Source organism: Fistularia commersonii, chromosome 8 (genome assembly GCF_037954325.1).
Source record: "Fistularia commersonii isolate RoL2024-O1a breed Wild chromosome 8, RoL_Fcom_v1.0, whole genome shotgun sequence".
NCBI lineage: Eukaryota > Metazoa > Chordata > Actinopteri > Syngnathiformes > Fistulariidae > Fistularia > Fistularia commersonii.
In genome coordinates, this window is record NC_141291.1 from 1,586,535 (window position 1) to 1,602,769 (window position 16,235).

General features: G+C 40.3%; 1 protein-coding gene across 1 annotated transcript in view; it reads left to right on the forward strand.

The window, feature by feature from the left end:
* The window catches only part of LOC147231581 (cadherin-12-like), a 198,338-nt gene that overhangs the window by 133,786 nt on the left and 48,317 nt on the right, over positions 1–16,235 (forward strand). Inside the window, exon 6 of the mRNA XM_086150468.1 lies at positions 4,988–5,175. Within this exon, the coding sequence (XP_086006594.1) occupies positions 4,988–5,175 (188 nt within the window). The remainder of the gene's footprint in view (positions 1–4,987; positions 5,176–16,235) is intronic.

The window sequence follows — 16,235 nt, forward strand, 5'->3', positions numbered from 1 at the left end:
TTTGATGACGACATTTTGGCTGATGAGGGCGTAGCGGGGAGGTGGAGAACAAGGTAGAAAGAAGGTTATAACAAGCAGCAGGTGGTACATTGATACCGTCTGCTGATTGGTCCGTCTCGGTGATGCGGATTGTCGTCTACTCTGATCAAAATACTGCACCACCTAGCGGAAAATTCTTGGATTGCGTTTAATTAAAAAAATAAATCCTTGTCTTTTATTCATTTTCTCACTTTCAAATTATCCTGCGGACCCGGTTGAACCCCTTTGTATGTTTGACACCCCTGTTTTAAACTCTTCTTAATTCTCAGAAGTTCTCAGATGAGCTTATCAGATGGTAACGGAACGCCGACGACTCGCGCCTCTTCCCCGAAATGAGAAAAACCCCGAACGGCAGCTCATGAGATGAAAAACGTGGTCGTATTTCATTATTGTCACGTAGAAGTGTATTTAGACCAATCAAGCTAAGAGCGGCGCGCTGGGGACGCAGTTACTGCATGTAAATGATGTTTGAAGATGAATTTGGTGGCAGCTTTAACCGTGGGGCGGGGAATTATATTCATCGTCATAAATTTCTGGAACTTTCATTTTTCTACGTCCAAATATTTGAGTCTGCAAAGAATGGATGTAGTCACTTCGGGGATATTGAGATGAAACAGCTTTGCCATGAATATAAAACACACAGCCAGACAGTTAATTTCTTTTAGAGTGCAGGGGGAGTGTATTTCATGCCGCGGTTGCAGCGCCGAGGTGCCAAATATGGCAGCTGTTTTGGACCTGGATAGCTCTTTTCTTGTGTTTTCTTTGTGTTTGTTTTTTTTTTTTTCATTACCTCCACAAAGCGGTCATTTGGACAAACTTATCGTATTTTCTGGACTATTGAGCGCACCTGAATATAAGCCGCATCGGCTGAAAACAACTAAATAAAACTGTGTGTACATTTAAAGGCGGCACCGCGTCTATAAGCCGCATATTTACACACATTTTTAACTTTTAGTTCAATACATACGGCTGATAAAAAGAAAAAAATAAGTAAGACGGGGAAAAGTCCATCCATCAATCCATTTCTTCGCTATCTTGGTCCTTCATCCTGCGAACTAAAAGCGTCTTCTTTGGTGTCGGAATTGAACGGCCTCCGAATTTCACGGTCATGTCGTCGGTCTGATGTGAGGAGGCTAAATGTGTTAGCGGCGTGAATCTCGTTAGCCCAAAGATATCCATTAATTAGGCAAATCGTTGTTTAAGCATTAGCGTTCAAATTGAGTAAAAAAAAAAAGGAGTGGCCTATAGTCCAGAAACTACTGTATGATTAAATTTAATTTGAATTCATTTAATGTAATTTCATTTCATTTAATTTTATAAATTATTAACAACTTAAATCTATTAATTCAACTAACTATTTTATCTTATCTTATTCACACACTTTATTAACAATTTAAATCTATTAAATTAAACTTACTATTTTATTGTATTTTATTTAACCCACTTTATTTACTTTATTAACAATTTAAATCTATTAAATTAAACTAACTTTTTTATTTTATTTTATTTAATACACTTTATTAACAATTTAAATCTATTTAATTGAACTAACAATTTTATCTTATTTTATTTAACCCGCTTTATTTACTTTATTAACAATTTCAATCTATTAAATTAAACTAACTATTTGATTTTATTTTATCTAATACACTTTATTAACAATTTAAATCTATTAAATTAAACTTACTATTTTATCTTATTTTATTTAATACACTTTATTCACTTTACTAACATTTTAAATCTATTAAATTAAACTAACTATTTTTTTTATTTAATAAACTTTATTAACAATTTAAATCTATTCAATTTAACCATTTTATTTTATTTTATTTATTTTAGATTTTAATTCTTATTCAATAAACTTTATTAACAATTTAAATCTATTCCATTAAAGTAACCATTTCATTTTATTTTGTTTTATTTTATCATATTGTACTTTCTTTTATTCCTTCTCACATCATTTATACCCCTGAACCAGTTCGGAGTTGAAGAGGAGGCCACATGGAAAGATGGTCCGGCATTCACTCTGTCCTTCACATCTCACAGACATAAAGTCATGCACGCTCTCATGCACATGACATATTGATCAATATATTCCCTGAATTTATATATCTATATTTGTCTCCACAAATTCATTATATTTCATACATGCAGCCGCTCATTTGTTTTTCCTTGTGTATCCGCAGTAACCACAGGGGAAGACGGACATTTCGCAGTTTTCCCGGCCCCTCAAACGAATTAACGGTTGAGTTGTATATTCATCCTGCCAAAGTAGTAATGTATAATAGCACGGGGAAGTCAATCCGCTTCCAAAACAGAGAACCATTTGTTTATCTTCCAGCCCAACATGCGTCACTTCATGAATCTGGATATTGATCGAACTGTCAAATGTCTCAGTTTCCGTTCTCCATACCGGGAAGGGGCCGGAGGGGAATTTCTTTTTGTTCTCCGAGAAGATATTGTGCATTCGAGGACCGCGGAAAGTGCGAAGGCGCTTCAGGATCGTGTGCGGCGCGCAGCCGGCGCTGAGTTATCGCGTGAGCTAGTTAACCCGCTGACAAGGCCATAAAAAGAACTGTCTTGTAAATTATATTGACCTGCGGCTCAGCATGTTTTTTACCGCATGAAAATAAGTTATTGTTCCACCCTTCCAGGACATGGATCTTGAAGGGCTCCTAAAATCAATGCCGGTCCTTGAAAAATACTTGATTATATTTTAAAAAGACGCTCCTCCGAATCCCGCTGTCCCCTTTTGGCAGTGCGAGGTTTTTTTTTCTGACTGGAATATAAATAAACATAAATAAAAAAATAATTAAAAAAAAAAGGGAAAAAAAAAAAAAAAAACAAATATATATATAATTTAAATATATTTAAATATACCGATTGAATATTTTCAGCCGTGTCTTGAACGCTGTATTTTTCATGGTTTTATTCGTTTAAGCGAGACAGATGCACGGAGAGCTCGCGGAGGTTCGGTAATTATTACTCACACGTTGCGAAGACAAACAGGAAATCCTTCTTGGCTGGAAACGAAATGTGTAATAGCGCTCTGATTATGCGAGCCAGGGATGTGACAACATGTAAATATCCATTAAGAAATAATGAATAATAAAGTCGGGCGCTGACACAACCTGCTTTAGTGCCGCACGCGGTTCCATCTCCAGGATTTATTTGGAATAGATATTGACTCCTGTGTTGGTGCAGGTCCAAAAACACCCAGCTTTGTTGGACAACGTCAATTGCCAAATTTAAAATGTCAGTCTGGCGACCGTGAATGCACGATAAGCAGGATAAGCATGGATCGATGAATGGATGAACGTTGGTTGCCGAAGAGAAACAGGTACATAATCACACAAACCGTACGATGTAAAACCTCATGTTGATGCATATTGGATGAATGGAAGATGGTTATTTTTATTTTTTGTAGGACATTGTCACTTTAAGAGTTTTATTTTTGTTTTTACTTTTAAATCCGTAAATTACATCAGTAAAGTAATTGAGTATTGGGTAAGATGTCTGAAAAAAAAAAAAAAAAAACATTATTATTATTATTATTATTACTATTATTATTATTGTTATTATTATTATAAACATATAAAATATAACCTCTGCCTAAATCAGTGTTTTCCATTTAAATCAATGTAAAGCCCTTTGGAAACTCTTTTATAGGTTTGTTTTAATTAATTACATTTCTATTAAAATGTATTTTTTGTAATATATTAAATATATTATTTGTATTAAATACAGAAATGAATTAAAGCTAAGTTTAATTATTACTGTCTTTCTACTGTTCTTTCTCTTCTTGCCGGCACTTTTACTCGGCCTTTCCTTTGCTAAATCAGAAAAAGTACCCTCGCTAACAGGAACGCTAATGCTATCTCCAGCTAGCTGTCTGTCATTCATCCAAACTAACAATCACTTTCCTTTGTTAGCGTCGTCGGCCCTTTAGCCACATCAGCCGTCTTTAGCTCATCCTTTAACCCTCAGGATGGTACAGATGGTTAGCTTAGCCTTTACCTAGATTTGGCCACATCTGTGACCCCGACAACGCTCTGACCTTTAGCTAACTTGACTTCCCCTTAACACCACTATCACTAGCATGTTTAAATTTGTTCAGGTGTTATGAGGCTAACTTACTTAAAAAAAGCACACAAAGCCTTCTCGCAATAGCACGCTACAAGTTAAGATAAGATAAGATAAGATAAGATAAGATAAGATAAGATAAGATAAGAACTACTTTATTTTTCCCGAAGGAAATTGTTGTGCCAGAGTTTCAATCAAAACATAACAATAATAGACAATAGTAGTAGTAACTACAATGAACAATGTAAACAATGAAGCACGCACAACGCTACACTACAACGCTAAAATGCTACAATAGCACAACGCTACAATGCGGAAAGCCTGTGAGTTTGTCTGTTTAAGCGTCAAAATTTTATGGAAAACTCTGTTAGGAGGCCGATTTGTTGGCGATCAGAGGCGTCGGCAAGCTCGATTAATTTCCATCGTAGCAAATCCACCCATTCACGCACTCACACACCTAAACACACCCCAATATCTGTTACCATGGCGATTTCTGATTCCCCCTCATTAAACTGTTGGCCATCTCAGAATCAAGGGAGCTCGCCGGTGATGAACTTCTGATTCCTCTCCAAGTCCTCAACGGCGATTTCCCGCAGTCGGTTATGTGTGTGTGTGTGTGTGTGTGTGTGTTAAAGGTTGAGCCAAACAATTACAGGGAGCTGAGCACCCTTAATGTCCAAACATATCAAAACGGGAAAGCGGCGATGGACGGGCACGACTCCAGACGGAGTTTCTGGCCTTGACGAGCCTCTGGTGGGACGAAGGCTACGTAAAGAGCCGGGAATCCAAAACCACTCACCGTTTCCATTTAGCGGCAAGAGCCGCCGCGGCGTCCATTCTGATTCTCCGCCGTTTTGTTTTGCAGGTTTTTTCCATCTCCGAGTTCCCGAATCGTCGGCCGTGGGTTCGGCCGTCGGGAGAATCAAGGCGCACGACTTGGATATCGGGAAAAACGCGGAGGTGGAGTACACCATCGTGCCCGGAGACGGCGGCGCCATGTTCGACATCACCACCAACGAGCACAACCAAGAGGGGATCATCATTCTTCGAAGGGTACGGCCTCTCATCGCACTCACTCAAATGGTTCGGCGTGTCATTTGGGAAACGCTTTCCGGCGAGGCTGGATCAATACACGGCAGCCTATGCTAATGGATGAAGCTAAAGGTTGGCTGGTGATAAATAGAGAGCCGAATAAAATGAGGTCATCGTGTTTTCACGCGTTGTTCCGGACACGTCGGCCCGGACGAGGTTTTCCCCTCGCGTGGTGTCCGACGGGTCGTCGCGCGATCGATCGGACGTTCCGGCCGTCCAGATGGAGAAGCGGGATTGTTGTCATTCACCTTTTTCTGACGGTACTTTCGGTACATTATATTCTTCCCTTTCAAATCACTGCTTGAAGACTGTTCTCTGTCTCTATCTCAACTGGATGAAATTGAAATGAATTTTGTTTAGTCTAATTTGATTTGATTTAATATAATTTTAATTTGTTTTATTATTTTCTTTTTTTTAGTCTAATTTGTTTTATTTATTTTTTTTTGTCTAACTTGTTTTATTTTATTTTTTTAGTCCAATTTGATTTGATTTGATTTAATTTCATTTAATTTTAATTTGTTTTATTTTATTTTTTTAGTCTAATTTGTTTTATTTTTTTTCAGTCTAACTTGTTTTATTTTATTTTTTTAGTCTAATTTGATTTGATTTGATATGATTTAATTTAATTTTAATTTGTTTTATTTTTTTTTCATTGTTTAATTAATGAATACACATTTTTTCTTTTGTTATGTATTTATTATTTTTTTTTGTCTAAATTGTTTTATTTTATTTTTTTTCAGTCCAATTTGATTTGATTTGATTTAATTCCATTTAATTTTAATTTGTTTTATTTTATTTTTTTAGTCTAATTTGTTTTATTTTATTTTTTTAGTCTAATTTGTTTTATTTTTTTTTCAGTCTAACTTGTTTTATTTTATTTTTTTAGTCTAATTTGATTTGATTTGATATGATTTAATTTAATTTTAATTTGTTTTATTTTTTTTCATTGTTTAATTAATGAATACGCATTTTTTCTTTTGTTATGTATTTATTATTATTTTTTTGTCTAAATTGTTTTATTTTATTTTTTTTTAGTCCAATTTGATTTGGTTTGATTTAATTTCATTTAATTTTAATTTGTTTTATTTTATTTTTTTAGTCTAATTTGTTTTATTTTATTTTTTTAGTCTAATTTGTTTTATTTTTTTTCAGTCTAACTTGTTTTATTTTATTTTTTAGTCTAATTTGATATGATTTGATATGATTTAATTTAATTTTAATTTGTTTTATTTTTTTTTCATTGTTTAATTAATGAATACGCATTTTTTCTTTTGTTATGTATTTATTAATTTTTCTATTTTTTCATTTTTTTTTATTTACCCTCTTACTTCATGGATTGTTTTTGCCTTTTTTTTTTACTTGTAACCAGAATATCTCAGTTATCATACAACTAGTCACTTTAACCAATGACCTTTAGCGTCAGCAGGGATCCCCATGATGCAGAACGTACTTTTAGCAAACACAAAAACATTTGGCGCTTAAACGCATCACTTCCACGCTCTGTTACAGAAGCAAAACAAGTGAAACACCAGGAAATCATCTCCTCTTTCTTGCTCCTTTTCTTAAAAACCTCATTGTCACGTCCCAAAATAGGAAATACTGTGAATAAATAACGGCGGCGGTATATTTCCCTTTCGTTCCCCTGGGAGTACGGCGGTCTGCGAACATCCCCGCCTCTTCTTCCGTCACGTCACGTTGCATCTTAAGATCCGTTGCTTTTCCGAAGAACATGTAAATGCATATATATATCACGGCAACATAGAGTGGACAGTGGAATGATGGAATATGATAAAAATAAATGGTAATGACTCCGAATCCTGCGACGCGGCGCCAGCGGGACGGCGGTCGGCTCGGCCACGGCCCCTAATCCCTCATTAGGAAGCATCGCTCTCCGTCTCCTCGCCGCTCGTGCGGCGGCGAGTGGCGGATTGATGGTCGCCGGCGCGGTGTGAAGCATACACTCAGCACGTTAGGGCTCATTTGCACCGCCATATGTTCTCATTGCTAAGTGGATTAATGCATCTCGAGCACGGTGACCCGCGGCAACGGGGTCCCTGTCTTCGGTCGGACTTTCTTTCATCCTCGGAGCATCTCGTTTAGCACCGGCGCTAAGCACATATAGCATTTGTAAGGCCGCCGTGTAGCTAAGTGCCGCGCCGCGAGAGAGACGCGCTACGCTAAGGGTGAAACCATTCAGATCCATCTTCTCTTTTTCACCCTTAGCGTCCGAGGAGAAGGAACATTTCAGCTAAAATTAGATGGAGAAATCTAACGGTCCACCCAGCGCAATTAAGTCTAATCTATTTAACGCCGAGGCTGTAATAAGACATATCGCGCTATCAATTATTAACTTTGAGTCGTACATTTGCAAAAAAAAAAAAAAAAAAAATTAATAAATAAGATCAAATTCGAAACCGTTCATCCGTGGAAGTGTCTATTAAAACGACCCCCGGGATCAATTTACACGTTATTGATGGTGGCGTTTTATCTAAACAGTCCCATTAACGCCGACTCGTTTCCGACCCAGATAACGGGACAGTGACGGATACGCCGAGGGTTCGCCGGCTTCCCCTCCGCCAGCTTTCATACGTCCGTCATTTTCCGCATGTCGGCGTGAAGTCGATGAAAAAAAAAAACATCTTTTCAGATTTCCGTCGGCTTCTTGAGAGGATTGATCCGCAATTACGGAGACGTTTCGATTACGTTTTGATGTAACTCAAGGGGTCGGAGGTCGGCCGGCCCGCCTTTCACTCATTCATGGATGCATTTATTCATTTCCTACGGCGGTTATGCTGCATTTTAGCGAGCCAATCCCTGCAGTCAGCGGGCGAAAGGAAGGGTTCAGCCTCCATCTTGTTCCATTCACCCTTTCATTCACTCGTCGTGTAAAACCAGGGGTCTCCGAAAAAGCTCCTGCATGTTTTCGCAGGAACCTGGAACGTACCTCCCGTGGGAATCCGATCCGGCTGATTAGCAGAAGCGCTAACCGCTAAGGCTAAGCAGGGAAATTGCAACTTTTGCTTGGAGTTGCTCTTTGGATTTGATGACAAATCCCGACTTTGGTAAACGGGAGGGAGTTTAAATAGAAAAGGAGCCGTGATGCGGAGGAGCTGTGATTGGTGATGGGGGGTCAGGAGGTCAGGAGCGGGTCAAGGATCCGAGAATCGTGCCTGGAAAGGGGCTTCGGTGAATAAGACCAGGGATCTCGGTCGGTCCGACGATGCGTTATTTTACGACGGAGAGAAATCCCCCGATTCCCTTGCGTTGTTTGTCACCGATGCGATGGTATAATTTTCTCTGAGATTTGAAGTCCCCGGGACGGCCTCTGAAATGGTTGATGCGGTCCTGCATCTCCACTGAATCTTAAAAATACAGAATAATACATAAAAATTTGCAATCACCCCATCAAGTGAGATATAAAAAAAAATGAAAATCCGTTCCCCGGTGAATCCTGGGGAAAGATTTATCGACACGAGGAGCCAAAAATACTAAGAAGATCCGAAAGTAAGATCCATAAACGCTTTAACCCGCCTGCCGTCCCCGCGGGGATTCCGGGGACTTCGGAAAAAGTGACAGACTGGTGGGTGAATTCGGAGCCGTCGCCGTGACAACGGGTGACATCGTGAAAAAAACCCGCATTCGACGTCACATGTACAGTTACTTCCTGGTCGTCAACGTGAACGCCATGTGTCACTCCTGCATTTCTATATATGGACATAAATATACACGATTGTCTCAGAAAATTTAGAATATTGTGATAAAGTTCTTTATCTTCTGTAATGCAGTTACAAAAACAAAAATGTCATATATTCTGGATTCATTACAAATCAACTGAAATATTGCAAGCCTTTTTATTATTTTAATTATTTTATTTAATTTAAAATTAAATATAAATTTAAAATTTATAATTAGATACATTTTATTTTATTTAATTATATTATTTTATTTTATTATTATTTTATTTGATGCTGATTATGGCTTACATCTTAAGAAAACTCAAAATCCTATCTCAAAATATTAGAATATCATGAAAAAGTAACTTAGTTTTTTATTTTTTTTTTTTGCATAACAGATCTTAAAAATCTTAAAATAAATACTTCAAAAGCATGCATTGACCACAAAGTACATTTTAAGATAAGATAAGATAAGATAAGAACAACTTTATTAATCCCGAAGGAAATTGTTGTGCCAGAGTTACAGAAAATATAACAGTAATAAATAATAAAAAGAAAAAGGCAGAATTCGAAATAAAAATAAACTATAAAGTATAAAGTGTCTCAGTGAAACTATAAAGTGTCTTAGGAAACAAGTGAGGTAAGGAGTGCACAATAGTATGATAAAAGGAAAAATTGTAGTGTAGCTGTTATGAAATGAAATATTGCACAGTTCTGAATATTGCACAGTGAAATTAAATATTACACAGTTTTGTTTTTTTGTTTTTTTGTAGGTTAAAGATAGGTTTTTATTAAGATAGGTTTTATTTTCCACAATTGGTGCCGATCATGTTATCCAGGAAGGGTCCCGCAGTGTATCCACATCTTCAAGTGGAATTGGGAAATACCGATGATCCCTAAATGTCCAGAAAGAGAAAAGTAGATGCAGATGGACGGCTGTCTCAAGAAGGATGGGAAGGGGAATACATGTTTCTGCTTCAAGGAGAAAAAGCGGTATGTTTTTTATGTTATGTGGCAGCATCAGTTCTCAAAGAGTAGAATCTACGTCGGTGTTTTGACACCAAACGCAGAGCTAAGTATGCTAAAGTTAGCCTTCCAGAAAAACAACAAATTGTCCAAGAATTAAAATCCAAGCGACGATGTCAGCAGAAAACATCCAAAAAAACATTGTTTTGTACATCAATGCAAATGCATATGTCACATTTTGGATTTGAGCATGAATTCAGTTGTTACATTGATTTACATTACATTTAATTATATTTATAGCGTTACCGCTCTTCTGACGGGGCCGTCGCTGAAAATGAATTTGACACCCCTGGTTTGGATCGGATGGAAAAGTCCTCAGGCACGTGAAAGAGACGGTGAAGGACCGTCTCAATATGCAGCTCTGTGATTGGTCCAGGATGAACAATCGCGGCAGGGATAGGCTGCAGCCTCCGCGCAACCCTGAGCGCGGGATAATCGGTAAAAATAATGCATGAGTGGATGAATGGATGAGTGAATACATCATTATTTATTAGATCTAATCCGGTCCACCTTGTTAATAAGTACAGTCACGTCCGAGCGGAGCTGCTTTCAAGCTCCCGGACGCTGGAAGCAGGACTTTGGTCTTCGAAGTTCCTCACCTTCCCGTCGGCCGTTCGTTCCTCCGAGCGGCGTCTCCGCCCGGCGCCGAAGCCGCTCAGGTGCGACGGGCGACGCCTCGTTTCAGCTCGAGCACCCGAATATAAGCTCTTTATGTGCTTTGGTCGTGTTCGAGTGCACGTGATCTCCTGCACATTGATCCTCTCCTCCGAAACGCTTTTAAACGCCGGATTTTGTTGAGTCTTCATGTAAGTCGGAGCGACCAAGATGTCGCTCGGGCTGCAATCCAGAGGTTGACGGTTTGATTCCCGGCTCCTCAGAGGTTCCCTGGGCAAGTGGCTACCAACAAACTGGCTAGCAGTGTGTGAACGCAACAAACCTTTGACCATAAGACCAAAAAGACGGTTTTGTCCATTGATTGACAGATCCCTGTCTTGTTTTTTTTGTTTTTTTTTTCTTAATTTGACAACATATTTGCACAGGCCGGATCCTGGAGTTTCATTAAATTACACCAAAGTAAAGAATTAAAAAAAAAAAAAAAAAAAAACAAGTCAGCAGTTTTTTGACAAACTCCTTTAAACCCGGTGAACCCTGGCGGGATAATTTAAAATGTTACATTCCAGTGCGTACAAATCAATTTATCAGAAAATGAAGTTGAGTCAAAAGAAGACAAAAAAGAAAAAAAAAAAAGAAAAAAGACAGTTGTACTTAAAAAACCCTTTGCCGTGAACCTTGTACAAAATGCCGTTGTCATAGAAACGGCTAGCAACACAACGGGAATCAGAAAATCCATTTCCTCAATGATGTGCGGTGAAGTTCATGGCTGGCGGGGCGCGTCTACGGTGAGGCAGGAGCACCGCGTGCCTCACTTAGTGGCTCTTTGCAGTCATTTTATAATCGCTCAGCACAAGAAACTAGTAACGCACCTACAGTTGTTGAAAAAGGACACACTGTACGTTGGAAATATAGTTGATTTGACAAAAGTGTTATATTTTAAAAGCGACAGAGAGGCAGCAATCCGATGTTAGTGCGGAACATGCTAGCAGTTAGCCGTCATTGAGGCTGAACAGTCGCCAGCCTCGCCGCACGTCTCTTCTCAGTATTCGAACGGTAAATGTGAAAATCCAACCGTTTTGAAAAAAAATAAAAGGGAGAAATACCTTTAAGTGAAAATCAATGATAACTATAGGCCTTTCAGTCTTTTTTATATTTTTTTATTTCCAAGATCGGCAGGTGAGGCACGGCTTCTCCTGCCTCCCCTGACTCCCCTCCCTCTGCTTGACTGCAACCTTAACCTACGAACAGGTATTTCATCTGCGCTCCCCCCCGATTCAAAGACGCTTTTTTCGCCGTTTCCGCATCCACGTCTGTTTTTCAAACTCATCCCGCCGCACATTATCTTTTTCCAGCGCCGCTCGGATCCTCCGCCGAAGACAGTCGGCGGGATTCTTCGACCGCCCGCGCGTTTCAACTCCCGCTCAAATCGCGCATCCAAATGGCGCGACGTCTCCGCGGTGACCTTCCGAACGGACCGTCGGCGTCGGAGCCGCGGTCTATCCCTCGCTTTCCATTGTTGCATCGCACAAAGGTGGGAAACGCTCCCGGCTCTCGCACAAAGCCCCATGTTGACGGGGGACATCCTGAGCCCCCTTTGAAAATGACCGGGCCCACGCCGTGTAATTCGCCGAACGACATGTGTCCCCCCCCCCCCCCTCCCGTGCGGGATGGAGATATTAGCGAGCCTGCAGGCGCGCGGGAAAGGTGCGAGGAGTAGGTAGCGGGAGATAAACCCTTTATGAGTCGTTCGCCGTGTTCCCAGAATACCGACCCGCCCACGGGCTCGTCTTATTCCAGATTGGTGGGATATCCCCGGAGACGACTGTGCAAACTCTCTCGCTGTGTTTTGTGTTTCCGTAACCCCCGCGCGTGCACACACACACAAATAGCGGCGAGGAAAGCCACATTGTGCACGGCGAAGAGTCTGGCACACCCCAAATTAGAGACTCGGGAAGGTTGGTCACGATAAGAGGATCAAGCGGAGTAATGGGTTCAAAGGATGATCGTCTGGTTCCGGGTCTGCCGATACAAGGGGGGGCGAGCAGGCGTGGAGGGTTTCACATCCCATCTGCAAAACATAAGATTATGGGAGACAATAGGTAAATCCGTCAATACATTCCCAGGGAAACGTGCACACAGGCATGTGAAAAAAAAGAAAAAGAAGAAGCGACACGTGGAAGGAGACGTGCGAGGATTTTTTTTTTTTTTTTTTTTTTTTTTTTTGCACCGCCATCACCTTCGCTCCTGTTTGCGGAGGAACCCTGTTTCAGATTAAATGTCGTTTCCCGTGCGCGGCCATTTGCATGTTTATTTACCTTCTTCCCGGGGAGGAGACGCGACGGCGTCTATGTTAAATGGAAATTTGCCGGCGCGAGCCCGCGAGGAACGCTAATGTTTAACGGCTGCATGTGTGGCATAATGTTTGCTGGATCGCATTCGGGGGAATCCATTTTTTTATGCGCCGCCGTTTCACGGCCGCCGCCTGGTGGCCGCCGAGCTTTCGACGGGGCCTCTGAAAAATGAGGCGGCGGGGAAACGCGGCGACCCGTTTTGTGCAAAAAGAGGCGCTGGCAACTTTGGAAACCGATGTTTGCTCGTTTACTTTTGCAATCCAATTCAAACATTTATCGCCTCGGTGTTAATTCCGGCCTGCTGGTTTGGCGGGAGCCGCGATTTCGGCAAGCTAACAGCTAAAAGACGACACCAACAGGGATGTTTTGACTGATGAACACTCCTATGCATACTAATAAGAGTATTTTCTATTTTTTTTTTTTTTTTACCAGTTTGTCAGTTTGTTGTTATTTTCATTGTTACTTAAAAAAAAATATATATATATATATTTTGTGTCCCCGAGTGTAAAATAAGGCACCTTAGATGAAAAAAATATTTATGTTAAATATCCATAATAAATAAATAATTTATATTCTATAAATAACCAATTTATTTTTATTTTTATTTTTATTTTTATTTTTATTTTTATTTTTATTTTTATTTTTATTTTTTTATTTTTATTTCTATTTTTTTTTTACTTTTATATTTTTATTTTTAGTTCTAGTTTTACTTTACGTTTTTTTTTTTAATTATTTATTTATTTTTATTTTTATTTTTATTTTTATTTTTTTATTGTTAGTTTTAGTTTTAGTGTTAGTGTTTTTATTTTTTCATTTTTATTTTTATTTTCATTTTCTCACAAGCTTTTTAAATCCGATGCTGAAGTGCGTTTTAATGTTATTTTGGCAATATCATGCATTCAAAGTGACTCAGCGCAGGACCTGAAAATGACAAGAGGCATTTTAATTGAATTTCATTGCGTTCGATCATTTTAACTCCTAAAACTAATGACATGTAACATTTCTACGCCTGAAGATGGTTTTCAATAAAATATTTCATGACAAGTGTTTTCGCTGCTGCAACGCCAGCGTGGATTTGAAACAGACAGAACTCTGAAGATGGAGGGAGGTGAAGAACGGGTCGATGAAAGAGTAGAAATTTCAGACAAATTAAGATATTATAGAAGATAAATAAGAAATAAGAATTCATTGGTTACCATCATAAGAAGACTCACGGAGGATATTGGGTGATGGGATATTCAATGCGGCGAGTTCACATTTCAAAGTTAAACATGCATCAATAATGCAGGAGTATTTATTAGCCTATAGCTGCCACGCGCATTTTAGAAGGATAAATAAATGTGTGAATAAATGAATGCATAAATAGAAAGATGAGTGAACGATTAATATATGGATACAGCGAAAAAGGTGCAGGAGCTTCGGCGTCGCCTGAACAGACCTTTAAATGAGAAGGTGAATAGTTGCACATATATGTTCACATATATGAGGTGTGTATAGTTTCATGTGATGCGTGGATGAGAGGGTGAATGGCTGTGGTCATGTGATCACCAGGGTGAAGCCCCGCCTCCTGTCCAATCACAGCCAGGATAGGATTGAGCCTATTAGCCATATGACGGAAACGGTGCATAAATGTATGAATGAATGAGTGAAAGCATATTTATCTGATTTAATTATTCATTTGAATTCATTTGTTGTTTTCTCGCCGTCTCGCCAGGCTTCTCCTCCAATCAGACGGCTGCTGAGAGACGTTCAGAATCTTCTGCATTCCCTGTGTTCATATTTAGAAAGTCTTTCATAACGTGTCTGATATCACTGTGTATCAAAGAAAAAGCCAACACAAGAGGAAACCATGCTAAAAGCTGAGGGACTGAATAATTCAGTACAACAGACAGCGCCCGCCGCCGTGTACATTTTCTTTAATTTGACCATCCGTGTCTTATTTTTGCTCATTAGCTTCCTGCAAATACGCATCACGCTAAGCGATCTGTCACGTGTTAATAATTCAGCGCGCCTAAATGCGAAATCTTTGAATTACCGACGTCCGGTTATTGTTCCGGAAACGAGAGATGCGGTAAAAAAAAAAAAAAACAAAAAACAAAAAATGGACGTTTGCAGAAGGCGAAAAAAAAAACTCCATCGTTTTTTTGTTTTTTTTTTTCTCCCCCCCGGCTTCCGCCATCAATTAAAGACTTAATCCTGCTAAAGCCAGACGGCGGCAGTCGTCTAATTTCTCCATCATAAATGTCATTACCGGCGCCTGATTGAACGGCAAATCGCTTTCCGACGACACGCGACCGTGAGGACGGAGAAGGCGGCGGGTGGAATGAGGGAGAAGAACCCGGAGAACGTGGACAAATATCGGGGTGAAGATCCTCAAAGCGCAGAAAGGGGTGTTTCTATTGAAATACGTGGAGTTTAAAGGTTTCTACAGGGCTGTCGGATTGAAGATGGCGGCGTTTAAACACCTCCGAAGGTGGAGGTTTGCGGTTGAAACGTATCGATCGGGTTATTTTAAGCTCCGGCGCAAGGTGGGAGTCCAGGGAGGGGCGGAAAAGCTCGGAACGGCGGGCGATCCGGGGCGCCGACGCTGGAAAACAACACCTCGGCGAGCAACCCGAGCAGGAACCGTCGCACGTGTGTGTGTGTGTGTGTGTGTGTGTGTGTGTGCCCTCGGGTTTGCTTGTGTGGTGTGAGAGCTGTGGGAGGCGGTGCAGAGGTGCAGCGCCTCCTCCCTGGTGGTCGGGAAGGCGTGGGTGGAACAGATTAAGCCGGCGTCGAGGGGTCGGACGCTCCGAGGCGGCCGAGGACGGAAACCCGATGTGACTGATGGCGGCGCAATAAAGCGAGGCGCTCCGGAGGGACCTGACGCGGGAGGTCTTCCCGTGCACGTGATGAGCCCGCCGGGGTCGGACGGCGCTTTTCTGCAAAGACGGAACCCGGGACGAACGCTCCGACGTATCAGATCTGTGTCCAGGCCGGCTCCTGTGGATTAGCTTAGCATTAGCCGCGCGGGGTCTCGGGAAACATCTGCGGGTGTTAGTGGAAGGTTATGAGAAATGTTTATGTTTCCGATGTAATGGAAGGCAGTGTAGAATTTGATGCAGTCTTTGGCTCTGTTCGAAAAATGAAATGTTCATTCATTCTATTAATCCATCCATCCATCAATCTTACCTTCCATCCATCCATCCATCCATCCGTCATCTATCCATCCATCCATCCATCCATCCATCCATCTGTCATCCATCCATCCATCCATCCATCCGTCATCTATCCATCCATCCATCCATCCATCCATCATCCATCCATCCATCCATCCATCCATCCATCCATCCATCCATCCATCCATCCGTCATCC